The 15,538-nt window shown below is 42.7% G+C and overlaps 1 protein-coding gene across 3 annotated transcripts in view; it reads left to right on the plus strand.

Moving 5' to 3' along the window:
- The window catches only part of Carmil1 (capping protein regulator and myosin 1 linker 1), a 262,924-nt gene that overhangs the window by 181,268 nt on the left and 66,118 nt on the right, over positions 1-15,538 (plus strand). For all 3 annotated transcript variants that reach the window (XM_050142253.1, XM_050142251.1, XM_050142252.1), the window contains 5 exons: positions 5,668-5,749; positions 6,256-6,355; positions 6,456-6,510; positions 11,589-11,761; positions 13,507-13,575. In XM_050142253.1, the coding sequence (XP_049998210.1) occupies positions 5,668-5,749; positions 6,256-6,355; positions 6,456-6,510; positions 11,589-11,761; positions 13,507-13,575 (479 nt within the window). The remainder of the gene's footprint in view (positions 1-5,667; positions 5,750-6,255; positions 6,356-6,455; positions 6,511-11,588; positions 11,762-13,506; positions 13,576-15,538) is intronic.

Here is a 15,538-nt window from a genome sequence, read left to right on the forward strand (position 1 = left end):
GACAGAGACAGGCGGATCTCTGTGAGTTCGAGACCAGCCTGGTCTACAAGAACTAGTTCCAGGACAGGCTCCAAAACCACAGAGAAACCCTGTCTCGAAAAACCAACCAAATAAATAAATAAATAAATAAATAAATAAATAAATAAATAAAAAATAAAAGACAGACATGTAGTAGAAACCAACTCCAGCAGCATAAACATTTTCCTAAGGGTGTGCCTGTAATAAAAAAGCATTTATTTGGGAACAAGGTGATGGGGTCTGTTAAGGGAGTCAGTCTCTCAGAAATAGGAAGTTGGCGAGAGAACCGTGACCAAACACTGACCAAAGTATATGAGCTGTGACTCAGCTGTGCTCTTTCAGCCCTGCTGAGATAATTTTGTCCCCATAATCAAGATGTGACAGGTGTGAGTGGCCTGCCAGTCTCATGTGAAATCTAAAGTATTGGAAGCAGTCTGGGTCTCTGATGGACTCCGTTAATACCAACATTGGTAATCGGTAGAACATTGAACATGTTTAGACAGGTTCTTTTGAGTAGTTTGAGACAGGACATTGCTCAAAGTTCACCCCAGGTGGACCTGGTTTAAAACTTGTTCTTAACCACATAGTGGTGGTGCACACCTTTAATCCCAGCACTTGGGAGGCAGAAGCAGGTGGATCTCTGTGAGTTTGAGGCCAGCTTGGTCTACAGAGTCAGTTTTAGGATGGCCAAGGCTACACATAAAAACCCTGTCTTAAAAAACAAAGCAAACACAGCAACTTGTCCTTAAATGTCTTCTTATTTCTTGAAAATATTTTAAGGTATTATTAGATGAACCATATAAAATATTTTGGTAGATTAGAAATGTCAGACAGGCCAGGCATGGTGATAACACTCCTGTGGTGATACACTCCTGAAATCCAAGCCTTAGGAGAGCGGAGGATGTACTTGAGGGCAGGGGCATCTTAGCAGTTTCTATGAGCGATTTAATAAAAGTCAACCTAACTACCTGTAGGCTTTGAGATGGTAGGTTTTTTTTTTTTTTTAAGATGGGAATCCAGGTCAAATAATTAATTTTGACATTAATCTTGACAGTGGGATTGACCATTATTGTTATGATAATTTTACCTTAATTTGAGTCTTTCATTTATGAGTTATAAGAAAATTTACAATGCTGAGAAAGCAAGCATTAGCCCTATGTTTATCCAGTTTTATAGTGGAAGTTACAGGACCAGTGACCACGCTTCCTGCTTATGTGTTACACTGCTACTCATTAAAATTGTAGCAGCACAAAATTATTTTTCTAAGCTGTTGCAGTATTTTCTGCCATACTTGCTTCCTAGGGCTAGGTGTCAAACTATAAGTGGATGTCTTCAGAACACAGTCAGCCTACCAAAAGGTATTTGGAGTAACAAGATAATCTGTGTTGGGACTTTTGCTCTTCCCTGGGTTTAACCATCAGTCCCCAGTTTGGGGGACTAAGGCATTATGCATTGCTCTCAGAAAGAAGCTTTCCTTAACATAAAAATATTCTTTTGCTATTAATCCTCTGTTTCTCCATCTCAAATGCATTCCTTCAATCTTAGTCAGAATTATGGAAAAATTCCAGAACACTTAACTTTTTCCCCATGATCAGATAAATCCGGTTTTAAAAACAAGAGTGAAAGATATGTTAAATTTTTGAGAGACAGGGTGTCTCGTAGACAGTTCTCAGATGTGCTTTATAGCCAAGGCTGACCGTGAACTGACAATCCTAGGATTAGGACTGCAGGCGTATGTTTGCAGGCATGTACTATGACATCCTTGTCCCCGTTAGATACGTGCTGAGGACTGTATCATCTACAGCCACCTACAGTGCTCCACCTCCATAAGAGGGCACACTCACGGAAGAATGTAGACCAGGTAGTAGTCTGGCCTCAAATGTATAGCAATCCCTGCGTGTCAGAATTGTACGTGTGCACCACCACGATGGCTCCATTCTGCTTATTTTCCCTTATCTGCTGGTTATTGTTTGTCTTGCCCTCTGACTAGAACTCACCACGTAGCACAATCTGGCTTCAAACTCACCGTCTTCCTGCAGTAGTTCCTGAGTGTGGGATTATAAATGTACTACCAGCCACTACCATACCCAGCTCAATCTTGCTTTCTTCTAAGTAATGCTCGTGTGTGTGATGCAAATGAGCATGATTTAAAAACCGGTTTTATATTCACATATGCACACATGACTCTTATTATGCAAATTCATTTAAAAGGATTTTCATTTACAGTTAATGGAAAAGCTTTTACTGTATTGGGAAAGCTTTAAGGGAATTTGGGCCACCTGATAACTTACAAATGTAACTGACTATTCTCGATAACTGAAGATGAGTATTACAATTTTTGGATTGTGTTTGGAAGCACCTTCTAGTTGGAAGTGTCTCTTGGATTTGACTCCTTAAGCTGTGTGTTGAGAGAGACTTCAGCTTAGCCTTCCTTCTTGTTCTGCCTGCTGCTGATAATGCTCTTTGTCTTTTCCTCCTTGGGCTTCCCTTAGCTTGGCCACTGTGTAAGTACTTCATGCATTAATAACTTAGGATGTGTTCAACTATTTTTATTGTTTTCAAGTGTCAAAACCATGCTAGTTTATGGGTCTCTGGTACAAATACATCACTAAAAATAGTTGCAAAATGAACAGAAGCAATCACCATATGTCATTTGCATTTTCTGTTTCTGTGAATGGGATTTATATATATATAATATATGTATATATATATATTAGTGATAGAGTGTAGGAATTTTCTTATACAATTTTATTTCTCCACAAAGAGCCATTGTCAGCACATAACACCTGAAAAAAACCAAATGAACTTGAGCTTATCGTCTTAAATTTGCCTCCTTTTCATGCTCTGAATATCACGTGTCTCTTGAGCCATTTGTTTGAATGGCTTCTACTTTAGTTTGGGCATTTTGTGCTAGGCAGATTTGCTTCAAGGGATAGCAAAGCTGTAACTAGGGCACTGTACCACAAGAGCTATTTATGGTGAAGAATCTGCTTTTCTTCCTCTCCTGTTTACTTTTAAAGTTGGCAGTCTTCAAGTGACACTTTTATAAAATATATTTAGAATCAATTCCTAGAAATACCTACACAGACAAAATATACAAGCCTTCCGTTTTTATTGTTATGTGTAATAGGCCTACAATTGTTACTAGGGTCTCTAAGGAATTTATTTAATTTCTGTGGTTCTGCTTCTTCCTCATGATTGTTGACTGCATTGGTCCATGAGGGTAGAGGGAGCAGAAGCAGGGAACAGGATTCAGACAGCTGTGGGTGTGATTGAGAAAGCTCTCCAGGAGACGACTTCAATCAATCAATCAGCTCAACATTATTCCAGAGTATAAGGAGTATATAGAATTCGGAAGCCTGAGGACAAACCCTAATTTGCCTTAAGTGGCACACACCTATCCCAAGGCTTTGTATGTGGCAGTTGGGTTCTATGGCAAAACTCCTTGCACAAGTCTTAGTTACCACACGTGCAGCAGGGGAGGCTCCTAGCTGGAAACTGTGTCAAGGGTCACCAAAGAGATAAATCAAGCATCCAGGCTTAGAGACAGCTTTCAGATAAGGCCAGCGCTCCAGGCCCAGGGACAGTCTCCAGATTAGGACAGGCAGAGAGAAGGGCCGGTAGAGAGGAGGAAGTGACCTGTGAGGAGGGAGCACCCATGTCACCAAGCTTTGGGAAAAGCTTCCAGGCCATGATAGATTGCAACCTCTGATCAGCCAGCAAGGCCTCCCAATAAATTTCTGCCTTACCCTAGACCAGAAACACACTGTTTATAGATGTGTATGAGCCTACTGGTGGTTCTTGGAACAGCATAGTTCTAGGGGTCTCTAGAGCTGCCAAGGAGGAATGGAGAGATGTCTCAGTAGTTAAGCAGATGTGCACATGTACGCTTGTGCACACACACACAGAGTTTTTAAAAAATTAAAAGAAAAACTAAAAATCCTTAAAACTTTATGTAGGGAAGCAAAAAACAGACAAAGTTTGTATAGAGTTGTCACGGTAAGACAGGCTTGGCAGGTGTTGGTAGAAGCCGAAGCACACAGAATATAACTGGCAAAGCGCAGCAGTTCCTTGGCAGCTTTGGAATCTGCATCTGAGAGACCATTGGCCGTGGGTTCAGAATATTAGGGGAAAATGGTGTGTACACTGAAAAGACACAGGCTGTTCTCCTTGTCACCAGCCCTTGAACAATGATGCACAGAAGCTCCTCACATGGCATTGTTCAGGGTTGAGTGTTAGAGGTAACGTTAAGGGAGATGTATGTACCTCACATGCAGCTCCTATGTGTTCTATGCACACAGGATTTGAGCAGTGCTGGACTGTGGTGTCTACAGGAGGCCTGGGAACCAACCCATCCCTATGGACATGGCCACTGGAGAGTGAGGGGAACTAGGGAAACTCTTCCCCTGTAGGACTGGTCTCTGTTGTCTGGGAATAGGCAGATTAGTCTCTTTGAGAGGTCTTCCTCTGGGTGACTCTCACCCAAGGCACCTGACAGCAATTTGCTATCACCTTAAAATGTAAGAATAGTGGAATTTCCTTACATAGTCCAGGACAAAGGGTGACCCCGGAGATCTGTGCTTAACATGCAGGAGTACACAGCAGAGTTTGTACACAAGGCGTCATAAAACTATTGCATATGAAATAAGAAATGAGGATTCTTTAAATTCCTTTATCAAGTATTATTTGAACAAGTAGAAAATGGTGTCTCATAAATTTATTGTAGAAACTGATATAAATGCTATAAACATGCTTCATGTTCCTGGGCATGTAGTAGGTTCCTAATAAATGATGATTGCTCTTCTCCAGTTAGATAATAAGTTCACTGACGAGGAAGGACTATGGGCACTTTGCATCATGTGGAAGGATTATGGTAGTCGAGTGATATCAGAGTATTAAAAAGATGTGAGAGCCGGGCGGTGGTGGCGCATGCCTTTAATCCCAGCACTCGGGAGGCAGAGGCAGGCGGATCTCTGTGAGTTCGAGACCGGCCTGGTCTACAAGAGCTAGTTCCAGGACAGGCTCCAAAACCACAGAGAAACCCTGTCTCCCAAAAAAAAAAAAAAAAAAAAAAAAACCAAAACAAAACAAAAAAGATGTGAGCACCTCATACACGCTTTGACTTCATAGGGAAAGACTGAGGGCTAGGGAGCTCGTCTCCCATGGCTGCCTTGCTGCTCCTTGGGATGATGAGTCAAACCTTAGAAGCAGAAGCAATGGCTTGAAGTGTCTAAAGGGATTCACTCAGTTTCCAGAAATCGAACAAAAATTCTTGTACACTGACAAACATCGCCTTTCAGTTGTTTTTATTTGGGTTTTGGTGCGGGAGATTGAGCCCAGAGCCTTGAGCATGTGAGATAAGTGCCCTACCACCGAGCTACATCCCCAGCCCTCCACTCAGTAAAGTTAACCTGTGTATCTCCACTGTCTCCCCCTCTTCTTTTTCTAAGAACTTTAGAATTTAACTTTGGATCATGAGCTGTAGCAAACAGTATCATTCCCTTACTATTGATAATAGCATCCTCCCTCCATTTGGAGCTGATAAACCTTTGCTTTTTGGTGGTTTATTTAAGACATGTTGTTAGTACTTTTTCAGCCTCTCCTGTAGCGGGAAGCAGACTTTACCTTGCGTTTGCTCTGTTTCTCTAGCTGAGGTCTGGAGGAGCTCAAGTGCTAGAAGGCTGCATCGCCGAAATCCACAACATCATCAGCTTAGACATCTCTGACAACGGTAAGTCACAAAAGAAACTCAAATGCTCCTGGGACAGGCGAGGAAAGGGAAGGTGGCCCAGTAGCCACAGCCCAATATGCAAAGTTGAAAACAGATCATAAACTATCTTCTATCCTGTGGTAAAGATCTGAGTCTAGCATTTTTAGCGTCTTGGTAGTCATAAAACTCTTTCAATTTTTTTACTTAATTAGCTTCATTTCTGCTGGTTTAGTGGATGTCCTGATCCAGTTAAAACCATGTAGAAAACTTGTATAACAAGTTACCTAACAGTGAGCAGTATGGGGGAGAGGGGAAACTGCTCCAGTATGACTTCTGGATCCTGCAGACTTCGCATGGACACTGACTCTAGAGGGGGCTTAGGTCAGTCCTTGAGGAAAATGAGTTCACCGCTGTGAACTAACTGGACGTGAGAATAAAGGTGGAGGGTTGTGGGGCACCGCGCTCAGCACCAGGCACTGTGTCTCTTCTCCACGTGGGTTCTGAGGTGTCTTCACTCTTCTTTCCAGGGCTAGAATCCGACCTCTCTACCCTGATAGTGTGGCTCAGCAAAAACAGATCCATACAGCACCTGGCGCTAGGCAAAAACTTTAATAATATGAAATCCAAGTAAGAGCTTTGAATTTTTTCTATGACAATGGTGAAAAGAACCAGCCGCCTGACAGCTTTTGATTTGATTCCACTGTCCACGTCTTTAAAATCTCTCTAGGAATCTGACGCCTGTGTTGGACAACTTAGTGCAGATGATCCAGGATGAAGAATCTGTGAGTATCACGTGACACACTTTACTTGTTGTCTCCTTATGATTATTTCTATCAGATTGATGTTGATACGCTTTCAGATAACTTACATGTTTTACATTTTATCAGTTATTTTAAAAATAGGATATGCCTCAGTGGAGTTTTGAATATATTTTAAATTCTATTCTCCAATTCATCAAGAAGATTAAAACTAAGAACTTTAAAAAACATATTACTATTATTATTATTAATGTGTTTGTGTGTGCATGTGTGCACTCAGCTCAGAAGTACCACTGTGTGCTTCCAGAGGTCAGAGGGTGACTCATAGGAGTCATTTCTCCTCTTTCTTCGCGTGGTTCCTGGGGATTTTAGGTTGCGAGGCTTGGCAGCAGGACTTTTACCCACTGGGCCATCTCACTGACCCAAACTGGGAGATTGTCAAAGATGTAAATTAACTCTTAAGCCTATCTACATCCTAACCAGCTCTTCAGATTATCTGGCCGGCTGTATTATTATGTATAATACCCAATACCATATACTATGCCAAGAAACACTATGTTTTCAATTTGGACTTCATCTAGTAATTATACAGAATTTCAGGTAATAAGGTAGTTTCCTGTCATATATATAATTGATTTTATTGAGCTCTACATCTTTCTATGCCCCTCTCCCTTACTTTTCCCTCCCCTTTTACCCTCTCCCATGGTCCCCATTCTCCCAGTTTACTCCGGAGATCATGTCTTTTACCATGTCCCATGTAGATTAGATTCATGTATATCTCTCTTAGGGTCTGCATTGTTGTCTAGGTTCTCTGTGATTATGGTTTATAGGCTGGTTTTCTTTTCTTTTTGTCTAAAAGCCACTTATGAGTGAGTAGATGTGATAATTGTCTTTCTGGGTCTGGGTTCCCTTACTCAATATGATGTTTTCTAGCTCCATCCATTTGCCCGCAAATTTCAAGGTGTCATTTTTTTCTGCTGTGTAGTACTCCATTGTGTAAATGTACCACATTTTCCTTATCCATTCTTCAGTCAAGAGGCATTTAGGTTATTTCCAAGTTCTGGCTATGACAAACAATGCTGTTATGACCGTAGTTGAGTTTCCTGTCATCTTAAGCTACTGCTTGAACTCTGGCTGTCTTCTGTTTTTATGCCTTTTTAGTTGCTTCTGAGCAAGACTTAGATCCGAGTGAAGGTGTTTAATTTCCAATAGAATTCTACTGTGCATAAGAAAAGGAAACTATTTAACTGACAAAGCAGAACTGTCATGAGTTCCTGCACTCGAGAGTAGCCTGTCTTACGTTTGTTTCATTTGATCGATGCTTCTTAAGACTGTGTCCTTTACACAATTTTACTTCATCATGAAACACAGTTTCTAAAATTCAAATCCTTGTTACCATTAAGAAAAACCACACTGTGGGTTGTAGGGTAATTTCTTACACAAATCAGGTGAAGTCTGTCCCTTTCTGAAAGGTAACATTTCTGCTTTTAAACTTCTATCAGTAAATGACGGAAAATTCTGTCATCTGTCAGCTGAATTCCCTAACTGCAGCTGTGAGGCTGTGGATTCGGGCATTTCTGCCCTGCCAGCCCTTTCTGCAGCTAAGATGTGAAAATTCTGTTTTCTTGATAGTCTCACGGGTAACTGTAATTTCTAAACTGTGCTAAACAACTCAATTATTTAATGGATTCTGTTGCTTTACCTCCTCTGCTAATAACCATAGTATTTTGTTCCCCTTAGATTAGATTATTATAGTCAAGGACAAAATTGGAGTTTAATTCTGATTTTATAAATTTAGTTTGACTTTGTCATTTTGCTTTACTAACATGTCAAAGTTCCTGAGATTGGCCCATTTTAAACAGATTTGAGAGCTCAGTGTTACAAAATCATACTTAGTATTCATCTCCAAATATGTGTCTTAGCAAATAACTTAGGAAGTATTTTAGTTTGTAAAGATGATATATATTTCAAGTTCGGATTATTGCTTAAGTGTCTCCCAATTGTTTTTGTAGTTTTAAAGTGTCTTACTTAAAGATAATTTTGATATTTAAAAACACACCTGAAAACACATTTGCAGATGACACGTTTGCTATGTAATTGCGAGTTCTGCTGAGTTACAAGTCTGATTCGTATGTTGATAATAACTCTACGATGAACAATGTTTTTTTTGTGTGTGTGTGTCACTGAAAATGATATGGGTTTTTCAAAAGACAATTACCACCCATTTTTTTTCTTGTACTTATGAGTCTGTAACACAACCCAATTTAAAGTGATTAGCTGTTGAGCCTCATGCATTCAGAGATTCCACAGAAAACTGATTCCTTTGGACCTACTTTTGGTTTTGCTTAAGTAAGAGCTGGGCATTCAGAAGCAACCCCCTCCTTTGATGCTTTGCCCTCTGTGGAACACGTTCCTCGGCAGCCCGTGGAATATCTCAGTCACCCAGAACTGCATGTGAAATTCGGTGGGCAAACCCTGCGTCCTGAGAGTTCCGGTATCTTCAGAAGAAGAAGGTGACAGCATCCGAGTTCATGAGATGGTGACAGTGAGGAGCCAACACGGCAGAGAATCTTTTTTGAAGGACCGCATAGAGACCCATGCTGTGATCCACAGACTAGGATGAGTTTCCCCCAGGAGGGCAACCTGAAGACTGAGCCTTGATTAAACATTAAGCATTCAGGTAGTATAGCTGTAGAGAAGGGCAATGAATCGGAAAAACTGACCTCATAAATATGTATGTCATTTGGGCCCTCCTGTTCCCATTATGGCTCTACCCATTATTCTTAAGTGTTAGTTGGGTTGTGTTAGAATTTGAATGTCGTGATGAGATAGTAATTGGTAGCTTCTTGAACTGGCGCTTTCCTAGTATCGGAAAGAAGCCAGGACAGATGATTTTTGTTGTGGTGGACTAGAGAGTGAAGAAATGGGGAAGCAAGGCTACGGCTTCTGTAAAATGGTGTTGCATGTGCTTTTGTGTATGACGTTAGGTTGCCTGAGTCTGATCACTTTTCACTGTTTTCCATTTATCTGCATGTAAGATACGAAGAACACTGTAGCCACTTAGACTTTCGCCTGAGATTTCATTATGTTAGCCACCACAGTCCCTTTCTCTAGTATCGGTTTGATCCTGACTGATGTGCCGTTGCCTTCTGGTTTGCCCTGGATTGTCTGAGCAGCCGCGTTTCATCTGGATGTCAAGGATAAGGGTGTAGTCACTTAGTCTAACTGAGTTACAGGAGAGTGCTGTATGGATATTTGAGTCTTTCATTTTTTTAATCCTATTCCTGGGTCTGGCCTCAGTTTATCCTCCTGCCTTTACCTCCCAAGTGCTGAGATCACAGGTGAGAGCCACCATGCCTGACTGATGTCTAAGATTTAACTCCACCCCCCTCATTCTGTCCCTTGTACTTCATTGAGAGAGACTTCTTTCTTTTATACACACTGGTGCATGATCAATATGACCTGGTGAAGCACAGGTAGCGTAGTGAGCTGCTTAAGGGAATGAGGTAGACCACTCCACATCACCCAGAAGATGTCCTCAGTCTCCAGGTCTGAACTGGGACTTTTAGTGACATGGTGATGGTGATTCATGCCTTGGAATCCATCCCATTTCATTAAGCTATGCCTTGTCCCAAGTCTTGCAAATGCAGATGCCCACAGGATTAGAGAGACAGCAGAGTAGGTTGAGTGAGCTGGGCACAAGGAAGTGCCGAGCACCGCGGCCCCTGTCTGCGCTCTATGCGCTAGAATCCAGTGAGCTTTGGGCAAGGGGCTGGAGGTTGAGGAAACACATGCAGAGACAGACCAACACACAGACCTTTAATTGCTGGTACAAAAGCCCTTCTTTAATAGCACCATGGAGGCTTAAATACCCTGCAGTCCATGGCCAACAGGTGAAAATCCCATCCTCTGATCCTCTAGGCTAGGCACAGCTTCTAGTAACTTCAACTAGAAGGCTCTAGCAGGGAAGAGCAGCTGAAGGCCAGGATTCAATTAGTCCCAACAAGGAAGAAACCCTGTTAGGAATTTGATCAGGTACCCTGATGACCAGACCAAACCTATGCCCAGCCCGTGTGACTGTCAGTCTCTAGTTTAAGGGAACAGAAGAGGTGCTAGTTTACAGTCGCATAGTGTGTTGTAAAGTAAACAGGCCGTACAGACTGGACTTTTTGTTTCTGAACTGCAGGCATTGCTTCTTATGAAAACCTAAGATAAATTTAGAGTATGATGACCAAAACTGCTCTAGAAGAAGCTCTGTGGGGTAGTGTGATGTAGTTGTTGAGAACATGCTATCTGAAAGTAGCTCATTCCAGCTGGTCCCGATTCAGCTCCTTTCTAACTGTGACTTTGGTTTTTTTTTGTTTGTTTGTTTTTTTTTTTTTTTTGTAAGATGGAATATCATGCACATTATGCTGACTTTGGATTTCTGCTCCCGCTTCCCAAGTGCTGGGATTACAAACTTGTACTCCCCACGCTTCATCCCTGCCGATCTTTTAACTGTGTGACTTTGGCTGAGTTGCTTAACCCTTCTGTTTCTTGTTTGGTAAATTACAGTGACAATAGTGTCCATGCAGTGGATGGCTAAGAGGGTTAAAGGAATCCGCACATGGTCTGGAGAGATGGCTCAGCCGTTAAAGGCTAGTCTCACAAATAAATATGAATCAACACATAAAAAGAGCAGGCAGTGGTTAGATACAGTACATACTTAGTAAATAGTCATCGGTCAAACATTATCCATCTTGGGTGGTTTTTACTTTGTATTTGTCTCTGTGTTTTAGGGTTATTATTTCATTTAGAGAAAAATAAAATGGATAGAAAAGAATAATGCCTCAGTTGGGACACTTTGGATGCTTTGCTGATCCATGTTTTGCCATAGAAGCCCCAGATATTCAGCAGTAAAGCACCTATTCTCCAAGTTTCACCTAGGAGGTCTGTTCAATTCCAGAACCTTTAGGTTCCAGCTTCATCCCCACCCATGGCTTTAGACAGCAGTTTCCAAAGCAGACAATTCAATGGGTCCACTTTCGGTTCTCCATGGAGAGCTGGATAGCGGTTAGTACTTTGATGAGACCGGTCAGTGTTGTATGCTGTTTGCCCTGCAGCCTCTGCAGTCCTTGTCCTTGGCTGACTCAAAACTCAAGACAGAGGTCACCATCATCATCAATGCCCTGGGCAGCAACACCTCCTTGACCAAAGTGGACATCAGTGGCAATGGCATGGGGGATATGGGAGCCAAGATGCTCGCCAAGGCTCTGCAGATCAACACCAAGCTCAGGTAGGCAGGGCTGTCCTGGCCCCGGGAATGGGTGACCTTTCTGGGGAGCCTAGGCCTCCCAGGATACTCACTGGGAAGAAAGAGGTTTCATCATTTTCATCAGAATTCTTACTTGGGACACTCCTGAATGTATATATGGTATTTCCTCAGATGTTTGTCTGTCTTTACAAGTCCTCTGGGATATAAAACCCTGGCAGTGTGCTGTGGTTTCTTTTCAACAGAGTCTTGACAGCTTACCAGGGAGACAATGGCATTGAGAAGCAGGGCAACCTTTGCAGGCCACACTGAGGAGCAGACCCAGGCTGTCTGCATCTTTTAGCGACAGGCCATGTTTTAAGAGAAGCGTCCTTAGGTGTTACAGCTCAGCAAGCACCTCAGAGCATGCTTGCACAAAAGAAGCTGACCGTGAGATCCTTGGGCAATAGAGTTAGTGCTCCATCACCGGCATGTGTCCTTATCTGGTGCATGACCATATGTGGTTGTGAATCTGAGGCCTTTCCTCCACTTCCCACCTCCGTATAACCTTAAAGCACAAGGGTACTAGAAGTGTACTATTCAAAGAATGGTCCCCCATGGGGACTAGTTCTCTGCTCCCAGACTTGCCCTGCATTCTTTCAAACTTTGCGTCTTTGTATCTGATGCTCAGAGTAATTGGGGTTTGTGGTTGGTCTGCCAGTCTGGTGAATGAAGAGCAAATGCCTGTTGCTTTCCCAGGGCTCTTTTTTGGATGCTTCTTTCTCTAGCACGAGACAGAACCAGGAGCCTCTCATTAAGCTGAAGCCACAAGGCAAGAGCAGCGGCAGGAACGCTGAAGTCAGTGTGCCTTAGGGCAGGAGAACAGTAACAGCTGTGGTCTGGGGTCCTCCAGATAATCAAAAGGTAGTTTCTGTGTGCAGGAGAATCCTAAAAATAGCACAGAAGTATACATGTTCAGAGGGGAAGGTTGTGTTTTCCTACAGTAGTAAGTAAACAGCCTCCTATTTTACAGTCTTTACCAACCGAGTGAGTGAAGTTCTCAAGATCACACCACGACAAGGAAACAAGAAAACATGAGATAGACCAGAGCTTTCTCTAGAGGTTGAGGATAGAGAACGTCTCTGTGCCTGAAGATGTTTGTGTTGAACACAGGGCTGGGTAGCATCTTTGGTCGGAGCTTCAGTTTCTATTTGACTTTGAGGATGCCGTAGGGAGGGGAGTAGGGAGACCAAGTCCTTCAGTTTTCTGGCTGGTATGGTCTTAAGAATTTCTATACGTCAACGTTCTTGCTGCACTTTTAGGTGTGGCTTTTCCAAATATAGGTGTGACAGCCATGTTAAGCTATAACGTAGGGGCTGAGAGTATAGCTCAGTGGAATAGTGTGTGCTTAGTATGCATGATGCCCTGGGTTCAACCCCAGCATTTTTGTTGTGATGAAACACATGAATGTTATTCCTTGCTTACATAATGCTATTAAAATGCTTACAGGCCTATCCAGTGTACATCCTGTGGATGGCATGCCACCGCAATCCATCAGAGATAGCTGTGAATTCAGTCAATACATACTCTTAAACTCACTTAAAACATTATGAAATTTCTAAAAAAAATTGACTGCATTGCATGACTTTTGGTCATGAGTGTTGTGTTGGGATTTTAAAAGGTTGGATGTTCCTAGACAGAGCTGATGCAAAGCAGTTTATCTCCTGTGGGATGATCATCTCCACAGCACCTCAGTGTCTGATCATTGCCATGGTTTCATTTCCAAACAGGACAGTCATCTGGGACAAAAACAACATCACCGCACAAGGATTTCAAGATATAGCCGTTGCTATGGAAAAGTAAGTTTTAATTGGGATTCTTCTCTGACACAGCCCTGAAGAACCAATGGCCTTAATGCCTGGAAGAAACCGTAGGTAGAGATCAGAACTTTTTATTTATTTATTTATTTATTTATTTATTTATTTTTTTTGGTTTTTCGAGACAGGGTTTCTCTGTGGCTTTGAAGCCTGTCCTGGCACTAGCTCTGTAGACCAGGCTGGTCTCGGACTCACAGAGATCCGCCTGCCTCTGCCTCCCGAGTGCTGGGATTAAAGGCGTGCGCCACCATCGCCCGGCAGATCAGAACTTTTTAAATGAGCCGTGGAGTTCAGGAGGACAGTGGCTTTGCCCTGATACGAGTTTTCTCATGTGCAGCACAAGGGCCGAGGTGCTGATCTGCCAAAGCAGATGGTCCTCAGAGTCCCTGTTCCTCCTGCTTCTGTGGCCCACAGTCTCTCTGCACCGGGTTTACTCTTCTGTTTATCTGTACAACATGGGTGGGAGGGGGAGGTGAAGGTAGGGATGGGAGAGTTATCTATAGTCCAGAAAATAAAAGTGAAATTTGATTAATGGTGAGTCCCAAGCTTATTTTATTGCTATGATTTTTTTAATTGTAATTGATAGCTACAATTGTTATTTGCTGCCAAATGTATTTTTCTGATCAAAGAAATAAAAAAAATAACAATACTAGACACGGATGAAAATAGCACTAGACTCCTCTCTTTTCTATTTTGTCTATTGTCGGACTAAGAAATTATTACGAGCATCTCCAAAGCAGAGAAGTAGTTTTAGCGCTCACCCAGAAGAACAAAGCATCACATGGAAATGCTTTTGTAAACCTTGAGCGCATTCACAGAGGTTGAGGCAAGGTAAAGAGGGAAATTTCACTGAGCTTACTGGACCCGAAGGTTGTTGGTCTTGGGGACCTGAGACAGAACTTGACATTAGCTCATAGATGGAGGTACTGTTGCCAGGCAAGCGTTCCAGAGCATCTCAACTGCTGTAGCCTTAAAAAATGTTAAAGATGACATTTTCTTACTGGAACTTTTGCACATGGACCATGGTGCTTCTAAGATGGGGAGGAACTGTATCACTGTTTGCAGGCAGGAACCCTCTACCTGTCCTCAATAATCTCCGGGTCTAGTGTGGATGGATGCAGCAAGAGAAGGGCCTGGCTGCTTTCAGATTTCAGAAATGCTCTAAGTAGATCCTCAGCCTTTGGTGGAAGATGTTCTAAAACACTGGGAGATGGGGGCAGCCACGGACAGCCCCTTCCCCAGGAAAGGAAGGAAATTCTTCCTATCCAAGATCACTGCCCACCCCAATTTCCTGGTGGGAGGAGCTTCAGATTCAATGTGCTGTCTCCAGCTCCATCAGCGAGCACGTGGCCTATCTCACTTTTCCAGTTATCCTATTTTTTCAAGGGAGAGAATCAGAGTTAACGTTCTTCAAATACTTTCTTTTTTCATTTGTTTCGGCTTTTTTGAGACAGGGTGTCACTGGGTAGCCCTAGCTGGCCTTAAGTCACAGAGATCCACTTGCTTCTGCCTCCTAAGTACTGAGATTAAAGATGTGTGCCCCATGACCAACTCCAAATACCTTCTGCTTGAGCCAGGAATCAGAGTGCAAAAATCAGAAGGATTCATTTCCTAGTCCCCCCACTCCCCACCTTTTGAGACCATGTCTTGCTATGGTAGACCATGCTGGTTTCAGACTTGCAAAAATCCCCTTGCCTCTCTCTGCCTTAGAGTCCTGGGATTACAGGGCAAGTACTATGCCTGGCTTCCTTGTTTGTAGTAACACCAGGTTGTTGCAGACTGTGGGAAAGTAGCTTACCATATCACGGTACACCATCTCCTCCCAGAGCTGTCAGTGACTACAGAACCATCTGTGTCTGCTGCTGCTCTGTCCCTACAGGAGGAACAGGGATCTTTGCTGTGTTCACATCCCAGCAGTCATCCCCAATCACATGGAACACTGTCA

Source organism: Alexandromys fortis, unplaced genomic scaffold, assembly GCF_014885135.2.
Source record: "Alexandromys fortis isolate MF-2015 unplaced genomic scaffold, M_Fortis_MF-2015_v1.1 scaffold_5, whole genome shotgun sequence".
In the NCBI taxonomy this organism is placed as follows: Eukaryota; Metazoa; Chordata; class Mammalia; order Rodentia; family Cricetidae; genus Alexandromys; species Alexandromys fortis.